Source organism: Bos indicus x Bos taurus, chromosome 17 (assembly GCF_003369695.1).
Source record: "Bos indicus x Bos taurus breed Angus x Brahman F1 hybrid chromosome 17, Bos_hybrid_MaternalHap_v2.0, whole genome shotgun sequence".
NCBI lineage: Eukaryota > Metazoa > Chordata > Mammalia > Artiodactyla > Bovidae > Bos > Bos indicus x Bos taurus.
Window position 1 is genome coordinate 1,499,692 of NC_040092.1, and position 14,476 is coordinate 1,514,167.

Here is a 14,476-nt window from a genome sequence, read left to right on the forward strand (position 1 = left end):
GAAAGAAACTGCAGGTTTATACAGAGATTTGACAGTGGAAGAAAAAGGCAGAATGATTATAAAACTGTGTTGGACGCGCAAGCGCTTCCTTCTCCTAAGACCTTGTCATCAGAGAAAGCGTGTCTCCTCAGGCCTTGGAGCACGTGACTGTGCGGATGCAGAGCTGCAGGCCCTCCACCGCCAGGAGGTGCCAGCCGGCCGGCTGGGGAGGTGACTGGTGCCCGCAGGGCTGGCACCGCCGCGCTCCCACTCCAGCGCCTCTGAGGAGGCCCGTCTGGGACCAGGGCCTGGCCTCGTGCCTCGCGGCTCTCGTGCTCAGCCCAGCGCTGTGAGCACCCGCTGGTCCCCTGCGCCTCGTGGACAGAAAGCTGCCTCCCCTGTGGCCCCACTGTCGGGCTGCTCCACCTCCGGTTCTCAGGGCTTTGTGAGTCCAACCCGGCGCGCGCCTGGCTCTGTCGGACTCTTCAAGTAGGACTTTCCTGACACTTCTCAGTAGTTGACATCTTTTGCTTTTCAGTCTCATTGATTCCTGTTTTTGTAAAATTTGGCTTGACCGCAAATCACGCGTGGCCCCTGTCTTTCCTTTCTGTCTCCTCAGCTTTTGGCCAAGTTCAGGAGGGTTTTGTTGATTGCAGTTGAGAGCAAGTGTTACTTTGGTCTTGGTCGTGTTTGTGATTGAACCAGGTTTGGTGGGACTCACTCTGGGCCAGGTGTGTGCTAGAGTGTGGGCTGGGCTTCTGTGCATACTTCAACAGCTGTACCTTTTTTACAGTGTTTTTCAAGTGAAAAAATAAGATCCATTCACGTTATCAATCAGATAAAGACCCTTTCCCGTTATCAGTCAGATAGAGACAACATCGGTTCTTCTCCTGTGTGGGAGTGTCTGGCCTCCCCTTGTGGCTCAGAAGGTAAAGACTCAGCCTGCAATGTGGGTGAGACCCGATCTGGTCCTGGATCAGGAACATCCCCTGGAGAAGGGAATGGCAGCCTGCTCCAGTATTCTTGCCTGGAGAATGCCATGGACAGAGGAGCCTGGCGGGCTGCAGTCCCTGGGGTCACAGCAGGACACGACTGAGCGAGGAACACACACAGGGTGGTCTCTGCTCTGTGGAGGACCTGCTGAACGAGATGTCTCAAGAGCTCAGTTTAAACTGCTTCTGCTCTAACCTGTAGTGTCCAGACGAAGCAGCGAGGAGATGAAGCGCGACGTGTCTGCTCCCGAGGGCACGTCGCCCGCCGCGCTCATGGCCATGGGGGCCACCTCGCCGCAGCTGTCGCTCTCCTCCTCGCCCACGGCCTCCGTGACCCCCACCGCCCGGAGCCGCATCAGGTAGAGGGTGCTTCCTGCGGGGGCACTGCCCTCGGGCCATCCCGGGCCTTTTGAGAGTGAATGATCGGGTTGTGAAAGTTTCGAGCCCTGGTGTGTGTTCTCTCTTTGTGAGTTAAGTGTTTTCTGATCCACTCTGCTATGCCCAGAGTGGAGAAAGATGATAAAAAGTACAAAAATAAAACAAAGTTATAGAGATAATTATTTCCCCCAAGCAGCGGGTGTTTTTATTCTTGTTTTTGTGGGGTTTTCTCTTTTTTCCCAGTTTTGCTTTTTTAAAGTAGCAAACAGCTGAGTACAAAAGTGACTTTGGTGACACTGGAACTCCAGCTGTGTGTGGAGCGCAGGGTGGGGAGGAGGGCGGGCGCTGGCAGGCCCCGAGCCTCAGTGAGCGCGCGGGCCGGACTCCTCCTGGTTGTTGACCTACAGGTCTGAATAAGAGTGGACTCTTTGGGCTCTCAAACTCAGATTATGCTCTCAGGTTTAACGCCCTTCCTCTCGGCGACCAACCTCTTAGAAGAGCGGCCCCGGGCGCAGTGAGCAGCGGGGGCACCCGCCTCTCTGGCCGAGCGAGGGGAGCACTGTCCACGTGGGCTGTGTCTCGTGCCCCAGGCGGGGGCGCCCACTCTCCCGGCCCCTCTGCGAGAAGCCGTGCGCCTGCCCAGGACCGCTCCTGGCCTCAGCTTCCTTTCCTGACAGTAAAGTTACAGGAGACGACCCCTCCCCCTCGGAGGCTCCCTCCTGCAGCTTCTCGCCGTGCCCGTGGGCTGCACTGGGCTTGGTGCTGTTCTAGGCTGTCTCTGGCAGGATGGCTGTGTGAGTAGAGTAAACCTTTCACGGTGATTGTGACAGTTGCTTTTGTTTTTCTCTTGGCGTGCTCTTTTGTTTTGTTCACTTCTCACCTTTATCTTCATTCTCATTTCCTGTGTTCGGTGCTGTTGTGACAAACCTCTTTGAGCCCTTTAGCTAGAACAGGAACACGGTGAGCCAGCACACGCATAACAGTGTCGTTCTTCGAGACAGGGGTCTGACTGCAGGTTGGAATATTTTTGTATTTTACTTTTGGTTCTAAAGTAAAAATCGGTGCTATTTCAACGCACCTCTGCACTGGAAAAGCTTCGTTCCTCACGCGAGCTCTGGTGTCCTGTCATCCTTTGTAGGGTGAATGCAGACGGAAGGGTACTGTGCCGCCTGTGACGTCTAGGACACGGGCTGGACGTTGTGAGGCTGGAATCTGCTTTACTTGCAGTCATGGCTGGAAATCAAACCAGCTGTGCAGAGGGCTCTGCTGGTCAGGGATGGCTTGTTCTGCAGAGCTCGCTGTCCACAGGCCCCTGTGTTCTGTCCTGCCCCTGGAGTGGTCCCTGGAGGGAAACATTGGTGCTGGAGGGGTTGGGTTCGGGTCTGCCTTGCTCCATTGACACGCTGGCCACAGGCTCTTTAGACTCGGTGTCCGGTCTGGGGCAGGATGTTCTTCTGCACCCACGCAGCGGACAGTGCCCTGAAGTGCCCATGTGGAATCTTCGGGGCTGACCCGTGTGGCTCTTGGCTCCTCCTGAGCTTCAGTGAGCTGTCCGCCCCGTGTGCATGGGGATGTTCCCTGAGGGCAGGCCCCGTGTCGCCGCCGCCCGGTCGAGCCTCGCAAGGAGGTGCCGAGTGAGTGAGTGTACAGAAAACTCAATTTTTTATGCAAGGGAAAATGCTAATTACTTGCAGTCAATAAAGAGTGTGCAGCTTAGCAGTAAAGACTTGGAGACATGCTGCGGGTGGTGTCCTGCTTGCTGCTCTTTTGTCGTATCTGCCTCCCCAGTTGTGTGCTCTCTGAAGGCAGCAGTGATCCTTCACCTGGGTTAGCTCCATCCTTTGTGATTATAGTCAGTGCTTTAAAAAGAAGGTGAAGTGACCAAGGACATAGACGTTGCGTGAGATGAAACGTAGCCACAAGGAAGGCCGAAGCCCAAGGGGAAGGAGCCGTGGCGGCTCTTGCACGCTGCCGGCGCGGCCACTGCACCCCGAGTGTCCCGGGCCGCGTTGCGCTGGCCCTGCACACGGCTTCCCTGTGGGTGGTGACAGGGCCTCCCTTCAGGCGGCTGAGCCCCCGACAGCAGGGGGTCTGTGGGACCCATAAAAGTTGACAGAGGAATCAGACCCGTGCAGATGCCTCTGGCTGTTGTCCGCCTCCGAGGGTGCATGTGTTCTGTTGGATTTCTGGCTTGGAAGGGTGCTCTGATAAGGAACACGAGTTGAAATGTTTCTTCTCTCCACTTCCCAGGGAAGAAAGGAAGGATCCTCTGTCGGCCTTGGCGAGAGAATATGGGGGTTCCAAGAGGAACGCCTTGCTGAAGTGGTGTCAGAAGAAAACCGAGGGCTACCAGGTAACTGCGTCCTTCCGTCCAGGGGAGCCGCTGCTGGCACAGCCTGCTGAGCAGCACGAGCCCCAGACGTGGGGGGCGTCCCGGGAGAAACAGTGCCTTCCCGTCCAGAGCAGCGGACCGTCACTCTGCTCCTGTTGAGCTGCTGTAGCATTTCTCGTCTAAGTCCTGGTTGAGTGCTCTGTGAGGCCTCACTGGACTAAGAGTGAAAATCTATCTTTCTTTAAATGAAGATGTCACTCATCATGTTTAAAGTTTTCGTTCCGCTGAGTTCTATCTCAGCGTTTCCGCTTCCCCTGTGCAGGCTGTGCCCGTGTCGCCTCTCAGCCGGGCTCTTCTGTAGCCTGCGCTCCTGGCCCTCTGTCAGCCTCTCTCTCCCTCTTTTGGTATTATTAGCCTGTCTGTAGAAATTGAAGTATGACTGGTTTGTAATTTGTTAGTTGCAGGTGGACAGCAGAGTGATCCAGTGATCCGTGCGACCCTTCTCCATCGCAGGCCCCTGCTCGGCCCGCGCGTGGCTCCCCTTGCTGTGCAGCAAGGCCTTACTGTCCGCCTGGCTTACGCACAGTAGCTCGTGCCTGCTAACCCCGCTCCTGGTTTACCCCCTCCACCACTGTCCTCTGCTGACCACAAGTGTGTTCTGTCTGCTTGTGTCTCGTGAGTGAGTTCCCCCATATCGTTTTTGTGGATTGCACGTAAGTGATGGCACGTGTGTGTCTCTCTCTGGCTTTCTCCACTTAGTACGACAATCTCTGTGTCCGTCCCCGTTGCAGATAGCATCATTTCACTCTTTTTTGTGGCTGAGTAGTACTCCGTCGTGTATTTATACCCTGCGTCTTCATCCATGCATCTGTCAGTGGGTGTTGAGGTTTCTTCCGAGACATTATGCTGAACTCAGAAGTACAAATCTTAGGTGATTCCACTTATATGAAGTCCCTGAAATAGATTCATGGTGACTGAGAGTAGAATGGCGGCTGCCAGGGGCCTGTGTCACGGGCAGTCATTGTGTAAAGAGTAGAGTTGCCGTCATGCATGAAGAAAGTTCTAGAAATGGATGCTGGTGATGGTTGTGCAACAGTGTGAATGAATATACTTGATGCCACTGAACTGTCCACTTATAAAACCACCGTTCAGCAGAATAAGCAGAGCAGTAAATGATTGGGATACAGCCTAATAGAAACACCTAGCCGAGGACACAAGCCCCAAACCGTAGACAGTATTCATAAACTGCTAATCAGACCTGTGCGTCTCTCACAGGCTGTCCATCAGTAGCAGAATACACGTTCTTCGCAGGCACCCCTGGAACAAATGTCGATAAATTGTAAAACGTTGAGACTATACAAAGTATCTTTTCTGATCACAGTGGAAGGAAGTTAGAAAGTAATAGCGAAAGAAATACTCACAGCATGACATAAGGAGACTGGGGAGATGCTGGAAAGGAGCTCCCAGGGAACAGCTAGCTGCGAGCACCGGCCTTTAGAAAGGAGAAAAATCCCAGATCAGTGACCTAACCATCTACCTGACGAGAGTAGAAAAGGAAGAACAAACTCAGCCCAGAGCAGTCAGAGGAAGGAAATAATAAAGATCAGACCAGAAATAACAGATACAGAATCAGCAGAGGAGATAACTGACACCAGCAGTTGGTTCTTTGACAAGATGAGCACATGTACAGACCTTTGCCTAGATTGACAAAAAAGAAAAAGAGGAGGCTGAAATTACTAGAATCTGGAGTAAAAGCAAAGACTTTACTAAATGACCTTATAGAAACGGAAAGGATTAAAGGGAATACTGTGAACAGTACACCAACGAATTACTTAACCTCGACGATTTTGATTCCTTGCAATATACAAGCTATAAAAAACTGACTCAAGAAGAAAGAAATTCTGAATAGACCTATTGCAACTAAAGGAACAGAATTAGTAATCAAAACAATTTCAACAAAGAAAAGCCCAGGGCCAGATGGCTTCCCTGGTAAATTTTACCAAACGTTTACAAAGAATTAACAGCCGACTTTCTCAGACTCTTCCAAAAATAGAACAGAGAACATGTCCTCGTTCATTCTGTGAGGCCAGTATTACTCTGATTAACAAAGCCAGAAAAAGACATCACAAGAAGAGAAAACTACAGACCGATATTCCTTATGCAGAAATCCTTAATGAAGTACTTGACAGAATCCAGCAGCAAATAACAGGACTTGTGCACCATGACCGAGCCTGGCTTGTCCCAGGAATGCAAAGCTGGTCCAACGAACGGAAAGGAAAAGCAACACACCCTGCCACGGAGTAAAAGGGAAAACCCGTTCACGATGGAAACGCTCAGCAAACCAGCTGCCCGCGGGCTGGGAACCCGGCGCTGCCGTCTCACTCATGATGAAACACTCACCGAACCAGCTGCCCACGGGTGTCTGGAAACCCAGCGCTGCCGTCACGCTCACTGGTGAGCATGAGCAGGAAGGACGGCTCGTCACCATCTACTCGACCTTTACTGCACGTTCCCCCTGGGGCGGCGGTGTGTGAGGAAGGGAGAAAAAGGCGTTGGAAAGGAAGAGGCAAAACTGTGTGTGTGCCGAGGACCTGAATGCCACCTGGCAAACCGCTAGGATTCACAGGAAAACCGGTGGAGCTAGTGAACAAATCCCGCAGTTACAGGATACACTTCAGTGCAGTTGCTCAGTCGTGTCCGACTCTCTCTGGCCCCATGGACTGCAGCATGCCAGGCCTCCCGGTCCATCACCAACTCCTGGAGTTCACTCAAACTCATGTCCGTTGAGTCGGTGATGCCATCCAGCCATCTCATCCTCTTTCGTCCCCTTCTCCTCCCGCCTTCAATCTTTCCCAGCGTCTGGGTCTTTTCAAATGAGTCAGTTCTTCACATCAGGTGGCCAAAGTATTGGAGTTTCAGCTTCAGCATCAGTCCTTCCAGTGAGTGTTGAAGACTGATTTCCTTTAGGAATGACTGGTTTGACAACCTTGCGGTCCTATAAAAATTACCTGCGTTTCTCTATACTAGCAATGAAAACTGAAAATGAACCTCAGAATTTCCATTTATAGTAGCGTCATAGAGCATAATATATCTGGGGGACTTCCCTAGGGGTCCAGTGGTTGACTCCGCACTTCCACTGCAGGGGACACAGGTTTGATCACTGTCCAGGGAACCAAGATCCCACATGCCTCTGGAGAAAAACACGGTTCAGCAGGACACACATACCCCGGTGTTCACTGCAACGCTGTGAATAATCGCTCAGACACGGAGGCCACCTAGATGTCCATCAACAGATGAGTGGGTGAAGAAGATGTAGCATGTGTATACAACGGAGTGTTACTCAGCCATTAAAACCAATGAAATAATGCCATTTGCAGCAACTTGGATGGGCCTGGAGATTATCATACTTAGCAAGTCAGAAAAAGACAGATACGGTGTCGCTTATATGCAGAATCTAAAAAAAAACACAAGCGAACTTACTACAAAACAGAAATGGACTCACAGACTTAGAGAAGGAGCTGATGGTCCCCAGGGGGGCGGGGAGGATGGGGGTCAGGCGTTTGGAGCGGTGCCCACTGCAGTGCTCACGGTGGATGAGCAGCGGAGACCTTCCTAGGTAGCAGAGACTCCGCTCCATGCTCTGTGCTCTAACGGAAGAGAATCTGAAAAAGAACACGTGCGCCCGCATGTGTAATTGGATCACTGTGCTGTACACCTGAAATTAACACAACATAGATGAAATAAAAATTTTTAAAAAACAGTAAAATATTATAAGTAAATTTAACCAAGGGGGCACAAGGCTTGTCTGCTGGAAACTACAGAACATTGTGAAGGAAATTGAAACCTAAGTAAACGGAAAGATCCTTTTTTCGATGGATTGCACGATCCACGATACAACAGGGATGAATCCTGGAAACGTGCTGAGTGAAAGCGATGTCAGTCCTGCACCCTGACAGTGGCCGAGCCGCGAGAACACCAGCGCCGAGACCTGGAGCGTAAGTCCATACTGCCCGGCCTCTTACGTTTTTCCTTTACGTCGTTTTTACTGGGCTGTATTCACATGAGCGCCCAGCACCCACTTACAGGCGTACCTTGTGGTGTGTTCCTAGAGGTGTGCGGCCCTCACCACGGTCGGTCTCACAGGGTTTTCATCAATCTGAAGGGAGGCCTCGAGCCCGCCAGCAGCCGCTCCCCGTTTGACGTGGGCCCCGTGGGTCTGCTTGCTGCCTCTGTCGCGAGCCTGTTCCGGGCGGGTCACGGCGCGTGGGCCTCTGACTGCTGCTCTCATCCAGGGCCGTGCTTGCTTGGCTCGCCCGTGGCGTGTGAGCCTCCGTGGGTCGCTCCCGTGGCTGCGCTGAGCCCTGCCCTGTTACCCCCTGTGGTCGTCCCGTCTCCTGCTGACGGTGTTCGGTTGTTGTGGGCCTTACATGTGACGCTGAGGCTTTGCGTGGACATAAGTCATTTTCTCATCCTCCTGTCCAGCTTCTTGGCTGCTGGAACAGTTTGAAATTGCCATCTGGTTATTTCTCTGTCAGCTACTTCCCCTCTGCCATTTGGTTAAAGCCCCAAATCCTTGGTGTGGAGAGCAAGGCCTCTGCTGGTTGACCTGGCCTCTGTGTAGTCTGGTCGGCTCCTCCACCGCCTCACCTCGGCCCCTGAACCCCCCACCCTCTCACTGCGCTCCCTCCGTCCAGGGAGCATCCGCCCCTGCAGCTTCAAAGGCAGCATCTGTGCGACCTGCTTCTGCCGTGCCCCGCCCCACGAGGGGTCATCCCTCAGGGCCCTCCCGCACCCTTGGAGTTCATGCTTCCTGGCCTCGTTCATCCCGAACCCCAGTCCAGAATGGGTGCTTTTCTGCATTTCAGGGCATGTGTGGGGGGCTCTCTGTATCTGCAGTTCATTTTCCCATGTCACAGAGCCCTGCCTGCCAGTCCTGAGGGTACTGACGTGCCAGCGTGTGTGTCTCCTTGTCCAGACTGTGAGCGCCTGAGAAGGGCCTATCTGTGCCTCCCAGCACCCCGCAGAAGGCCCTGCACACGGCAGAGCTCAGTGGCTGTCTGAACTTGTATATCAAATATCATGGGACACGTTGGAGGTTCGTGTTCAGAACAGCAGTTCTCAAGCTTGTCTGTACAACCCTGTGAAGACTGTGGGGAAGGCGCAGATGCCTGAGAACCAAGCCTCAACATTTACACCTCGAGAGGTGCTTAGTGAGACTGAAATCTGCGTTTCTGTAGGCATCGAGCTTGATCCGTGGACCACGTTGTGAGAGCCGCACGTAGAGCAGTGATTAAGACCTTGGACTTGAGGGTCCATAAGGCCTGCGCGTTAGCTCTGCCTGTTTCTGTGGGACCGTTAGCAAATCACTTAGTCTCTCTGGGCCTCCCTTTTCCTCCTAAACTCCATTCCTGTAAAATGAAGGCTTAAGTGAGGAAGTCGTACACATTCTAGCATTTGCTGCATGTTTAATAGATTTAAACTATTATTTTTCTGTTACTTTGTGTCATCTTGTAACATGAGCTTTAAATTTTTCTAGACCATTACATAAATTGACTAATTTGAGATAATTAGAAAGTACTTCCCCCTAGATTATGGAACTTTGCCATATATCAAGTTGTTTAAAAATTTAAGTAACCAAGTTGATTGAGATCATTCAAACATTAAATCAATGAGTTAACTAATGTCTCTTGCTTCCTTCCCACTTAAATTCTCTGATTCTGTGATTTTAAGGTACATTGCCTTAGGTTAAAAAAAAAGCGCAAATCAATTCTTTAAAATCCTCCATTAATAATTTAAATTTTTTTTTCATTTCCTGCGTACTTAAAATGAAGAGGAAATACAATGCACAGCAAAACGGGCCGCTGTACATAAAGAAAGGCTCTTCTCTACACTGGAGAGTCTGCTGCAGGCACGCTTCGCCTTGCTCCTTGTGCGGACGTCTGCAGTGGTGTCTACAGAGGGCTTTTCTCTTTGTCTGGCTTTCATTTCCTGTGAAACTAACATCTGTTTTGCTGTTTAAAAGTCAGGTAGGATGCTGGCTGTTGTATTTTCAAGGTCTGTGAGTTAAAATTGGATATAATTTTATATGCATAATCTTTTTAAGCTGAGAGATGGATCTGATAGAGCTCCTAATTCGTCGAGAGCTGTGTCGGACGTGCCAGAGCCCTTTCCTCATCTGGCCTTAGGTACTGATGAGCGTCCCCTCCCTGAAGCCCGCCGTGTGGGACCCACCCTGCAGTGGCGGTCCCGCAGCCGGCAGGAGCGGGGCTGATACGTGACCAGCAGCACGCCGCCCCCTCAGGTCCCGACCACCCTGTGAGCGGGCCTGCTGCCCGTCGTGGGCGCGGCCAGTGAGCGGGGGCAGCCTCCCCAGCCGACACCTGGCTCGCCTTCCGCTCAGCCTCCTGAGAGGCGCCCTGCCGCGGCCGTGCTCGCCGCTGTAATCTGAGCAACTGTCCATTACACTGCACGGCCTTGTGAGCTTCCTTTTATCTAACACGTTTTCCTCCCTTAAATCGCACCCCGCCAGCAGCTGTTCACTGAAGTTTTAAATACGGGAATATCCCCATCGGAGGGGGCTTGCTGTCAGGCTTGCAGACGCGGGCCTGAGCCCCCCACCCCCAACCCCAGGGATTGGGACAGATGACTCCCTGAAGGCCGTGTGGTGCTTCTGAACATTGCTTTACAGATCGAGGCTTTTCTTTTTCTGTTCTAATCAGCACCTCAGCTTGTAGACAGTCGTGTTTTAAAGCCAATTTAAGTACACGGTTAATTCCTTAGAGCTCACGGAGAGAGGTGGTGACCCACCGCCCTCCGCCGTCGCCCGTGCACGCTGCTGCTGGAGTCGCTGGAGTCGCCGGGCCCAGGTCTCTGACTGCCCCTCCAGGGCCTGGCAGTGTGAGCTGACCGCAGCAGAGGGACGGGCAGCGGGGTAGCTCACCCTCTCAGCGTGCTTTCCTTCGGTTCTAAGTTTCATATTTAACGGCTTTTGTTGTACCATTGTTTTCTTGTTCTTGGAAAACCTAATTGAATACAGTCAAGGAGCCGCTAAAGGTAAATTTAAGAGCTTTCCTTTGAAATCTCATTGTTCTCTGATAAAATGCCAGGCCTGGAGATGGATTAGTTAATCCAAAGATGATGAAAACACTTAATCTACTACAGAATGGTTTTAATAAATGAGCAGAAGCTTTTAGTACTGCCCGAGGTGACTTAATCTCAAGCAGTAAGAATACAGTTTTATTGAAGGATTTGCTCATTAGCGCATGGACCGAAGAAGGAAAGACGCTGCGTTTCTGAGTGGAGGTGAGCGGAATCAGAATCAACGGACACGAATGGTTTCACAGGGATGTGTGCTGTGCTCTCCTTGCCTTCTAGCGATATTTCCCAATATAAAATTAGGTTATCACATACACACTAAGCCCTGTGCCAAGTCGTGTGCTGGGCATTGAAACAGGAGTCTAGAAAGAGAAAGGCGGTCCTATCTCAGGAAGCTCGTGAGCTACAAGTCAGTAATTAAAGTTCTGGGTGGACTTGTGTGTGACTGACAGATTCTCAGATCAGACTCTGCTAAGAACTTCGATTTTGTGTACAAGACAAGTGTCATTTAAATATACATTCAATACAAATGTGTGCCAGTTCGTTTCCAAGCACTTAAGGATTTTCCAGAGAGCTTTCTGTTATTGATTTCTAACTTAATTGCATTGTGGTCAGAGAACGCACTCTCTGTAACCTGAGTCGCTCTCAGATTTTTCGAGACTCGTTCTGTGGCCCAGGACATGGTGTGTAGTTTTTAAAGGCTGTTCTGCTGCTGTGGGAGGTCGGTCAGAGCCGTGGGTTGCCTGCCGTCCACATCCTCTGGCTCTGTCGGCTGCTGAGTGAGGGGCGGGTTCTCCGTGTCTCCGTGCGGGGCTGAGGGTGTTTGCTTTGTGTGTGTTGCAGCTGTTACTTGGTACATAAATGTCGAGGATGGAGGAACTGCCCTCCATCCTGAAATGGCCTTCATCCGTGCTACTTCTCTCTGCTCTGCAGTGCCCTCTGGCCGACACCCCACCCCGGCTCTCTGTGGATTGCATTCAGCACGGAGTGTATCTTTCCAATGTTTCTGGTGGGTGGGTAGCGTAGAGCCAGTATTGCCATATCACTATTTTAAGTCATTTTCCTAACAGTTGCTCTAGAGATTACAGAACGCACCTTGCCACCGTTTCCCTGAGGTTTTTCTGACTCAGCTTGGTAAATTTCTGCAGGCTTGCTGCATGCGGCCCCTGTCCCCGCTCTGTCCTGCCGATGTCCTGGGTGTTGGATTTGTGTTGTCAGCCCAGCCGTGTGGCGTTGCAATTAACTCCTGTATACAGTAGTGCTGTTTTAAAAAGCCTGAGAGGAGAGAGTAATGAGTGTGACTTCCGGCGGGGTGGCTGCCTGCTTTCTGTTGTTCCCTGACATTTTAGTCCCTTTTCCTGAATAATTGCCTTAATTTATTTCCTGGAGATCAGTCAGCTCTCCAGAGCCCTGACGCGGTTGTTTTTGACCAGCTTGTCCAGTCCCGTGATGTTTTTTAGGAGAGGCTTTTTCGGCACCTGCCCCACCACAGGGAAAGTCTCCCAGCGTGCTTCCTTCTGGGTTCTTCTTTTATTCCCAACTGTTTTTCACTAAGAAGCAGCAGATTCTCCCAGAATTGTATGTCCCTGTGGATTGAGGAGAGTCTGCAGAGTGAGAACGAATGGACAGATAAAAATAGCCAGGCCTTCCTGGCTTCCTTTGAAGCAGGGTACAGTCAGTAGGCAAAGTAGGAAAAGGAAGTTCCCTTCGCAGCTGCGTGTGTTCACGGAGCGAGCTGGCGTCAGCCCACATGGCCCCTGGGCCCTGCATGGAGCTGCCCCCAGCCTCTGCTGTGCCCCCCACCCCGGCCCTGTTCATGCCCCCTGATTCTGCACAGAGACCCCCCCCCAGGCTCTGCTCCACACCTGGGAGCTGCAAAGACAGCTTTCCTGCCCAACAGGCTGGCCCCAGAGGCCCAGGTTCCCTGTGGTGCCTGATGGTCACCCCATGCAGGGGGGCGGGGGGTGTGATGGGGGAGGGGCGGGGGCGGGCGGGGAGGGAGAGCTGCGCCCCTTCCCACGCCTGTCCTCCTTCCGTAGGAGGCCCTGGGTCCCTGGGAGGCGCTGCGAGCATCCCTGCGCCATCCTCTCCCCTCCCTCCTACCCTCATTTTCAGTGACTCAGGGCGAGAGGCTGGGAAGGCTGGGGCTCCTGCAGTCGAGGCTCCTGAGCCAGGCTCAGCGTTGCTTCAGTTTCCTCTGCTATATCTGGAGGCTTATGTCACAGGAATGGCTTCCCAGAGGTGAAAATCCAACAGGTGCAGGCAGCAGATAAGGGTTTGATCTGAATCAAATCGAGGTTGGAAGTCTGAACTTTTTTATTGTACATTGTCAGTTTGCATGGAAACTGAGTTCCCATACAGAAAGCTCTCATTGTTTGTAAATATCACCGTGTCCCAGGGTTTAAAATACTTGAACAAAGGGAAACGAGTGGCCAGATTTGTGGTCCCACCCGGTCTTTATGTGGACTCACACACTCACAAGTTCCCGCCAGTGAAGCGATGGAAACTGCTGGTCTGACCGTCCTGACCTGGTGACAACGCCGTCTTCGTCCGGAGCGGCGGCTGGGCCTGGGGCTCACACGTCCGCCGGGTGCCAGCGGGCTCTGCGGCCCGGGCTCAGCTCCGCGTGGTGGCCACAGTGGGTGCGTGGGCTGCCTCCTGTGTTCAGGGGCCCTCTGCATGCCGAGCACAGCAGCTGGAGACCAAGTTTTCCCTGAACCACGATGTACTTCTGGTGCTCTGTGGTTTAACCATGCTTTGACAGCAGCTGCTAACATGCGTTTCCAGAAATGTCAGGGCTCTAATTTTTAAATTAATTGCTTAGTTAGCATTTCGATAAATTAGCTTGATCATCGTTTTAGTGTGAGGTAGGACAAGGCAATGGCACTCCACTCCAGCACTCTTGCCTGGAAAATCCCATGGACGGAGGCGCCTGGTAGGCTACAGTCCGTGCGGTCGCAGAGTTGGACTCAACTGAGCGACTTGGCTTTCCCTTTCAGGTGACACTGCCCAGCCAGACTCCCCATGACGCACTCAGGGTTTCCCACACCGCTGAGCGGGTCGGAGAGCCCCAGCAGCCCCGGTTGAGCCCCAGTTCCCGCTTTCCTAACCGGGCATGTTCTCCAGGGCCCGTGCACTCGGGAAGGCGCTCAGGAGGGGTGGCTGCCCCCGGCCAGGCAGAGCCTCTCAGACGCGCCTGCTGAGGCTCCTCCGGCAGGAGGGGTCCATGGGGTCGTCAACTCCAGGACTCAGGGTCCCGCCCCTCGGCCTTCCTCCTCTCTTCCCATGAACTCTGCAAAAACAGAGCAGCCGCTGGGTGTGGCTGACAGCCTGGCCACCAGCGCTCGGTCAGCTCAACGTCTCAGGAATGCGTGTGTTCATCGGAAGCCGCACCTCGAAGGTCACCCCTGAGACGGCCCTGGGAATCGTGATGCAGGGCTCCCGCTCCGCCAGCCAGAGGTGCTTGCGGCCCCTGCGCTTGCCCTGGGGTCTCTCAACACCCAGACCCAGGCTCTTCCCGCCAGACAGTGCCCTGGGCTCCAGGAGGTTTCCAGTAAGCAGGCCTTTTTATTCTATGAGGAATGCTGAGAAATAAGAGAGAAATCAGATAAGCAATGTTTTCAAGAGCTGTGTAATTTTTTTTGCTAAAAGCAGAACCATTAAATTGTCTGGGTCACATAATCTCTATGTATCATCTCCA

The 14,476-nt window shown here is 52.5% G+C and overlaps 1 protein-coding gene across 6 annotated transcripts in view; it reads left to right on the plus strand.

Moving 5' to 3' along the window:
• The window catches only part of SPECC1L (sperm antigen with calponin homology and coiled-coil domains 1 like), an 86,581-nt gene that overhangs the window by 58,930 nt on the left and 13,175 nt on the right, over window positions 1-14,476 (plus strand). For 5 of the 6 annotated variants that reach the window (XM_027566146.1, XM_027566150.1, XM_027566147.1 and 2 more), the window contains 2 exons: window positions 1,174-1,330; window positions 3,600-3,702. In XM_027566146.1, the coding sequence (XP_027421947.1) occupies window positions 1,174-1,330; window positions 3,600-3,702 (260 nt within the window). The remainder of the gene's footprint in view (window positions 1-1,173; window positions 1,331-3,599; window positions 3,703-14,476) is intronic. The other variant, XR_003515137.1, reaches the window with a different exon arrangement.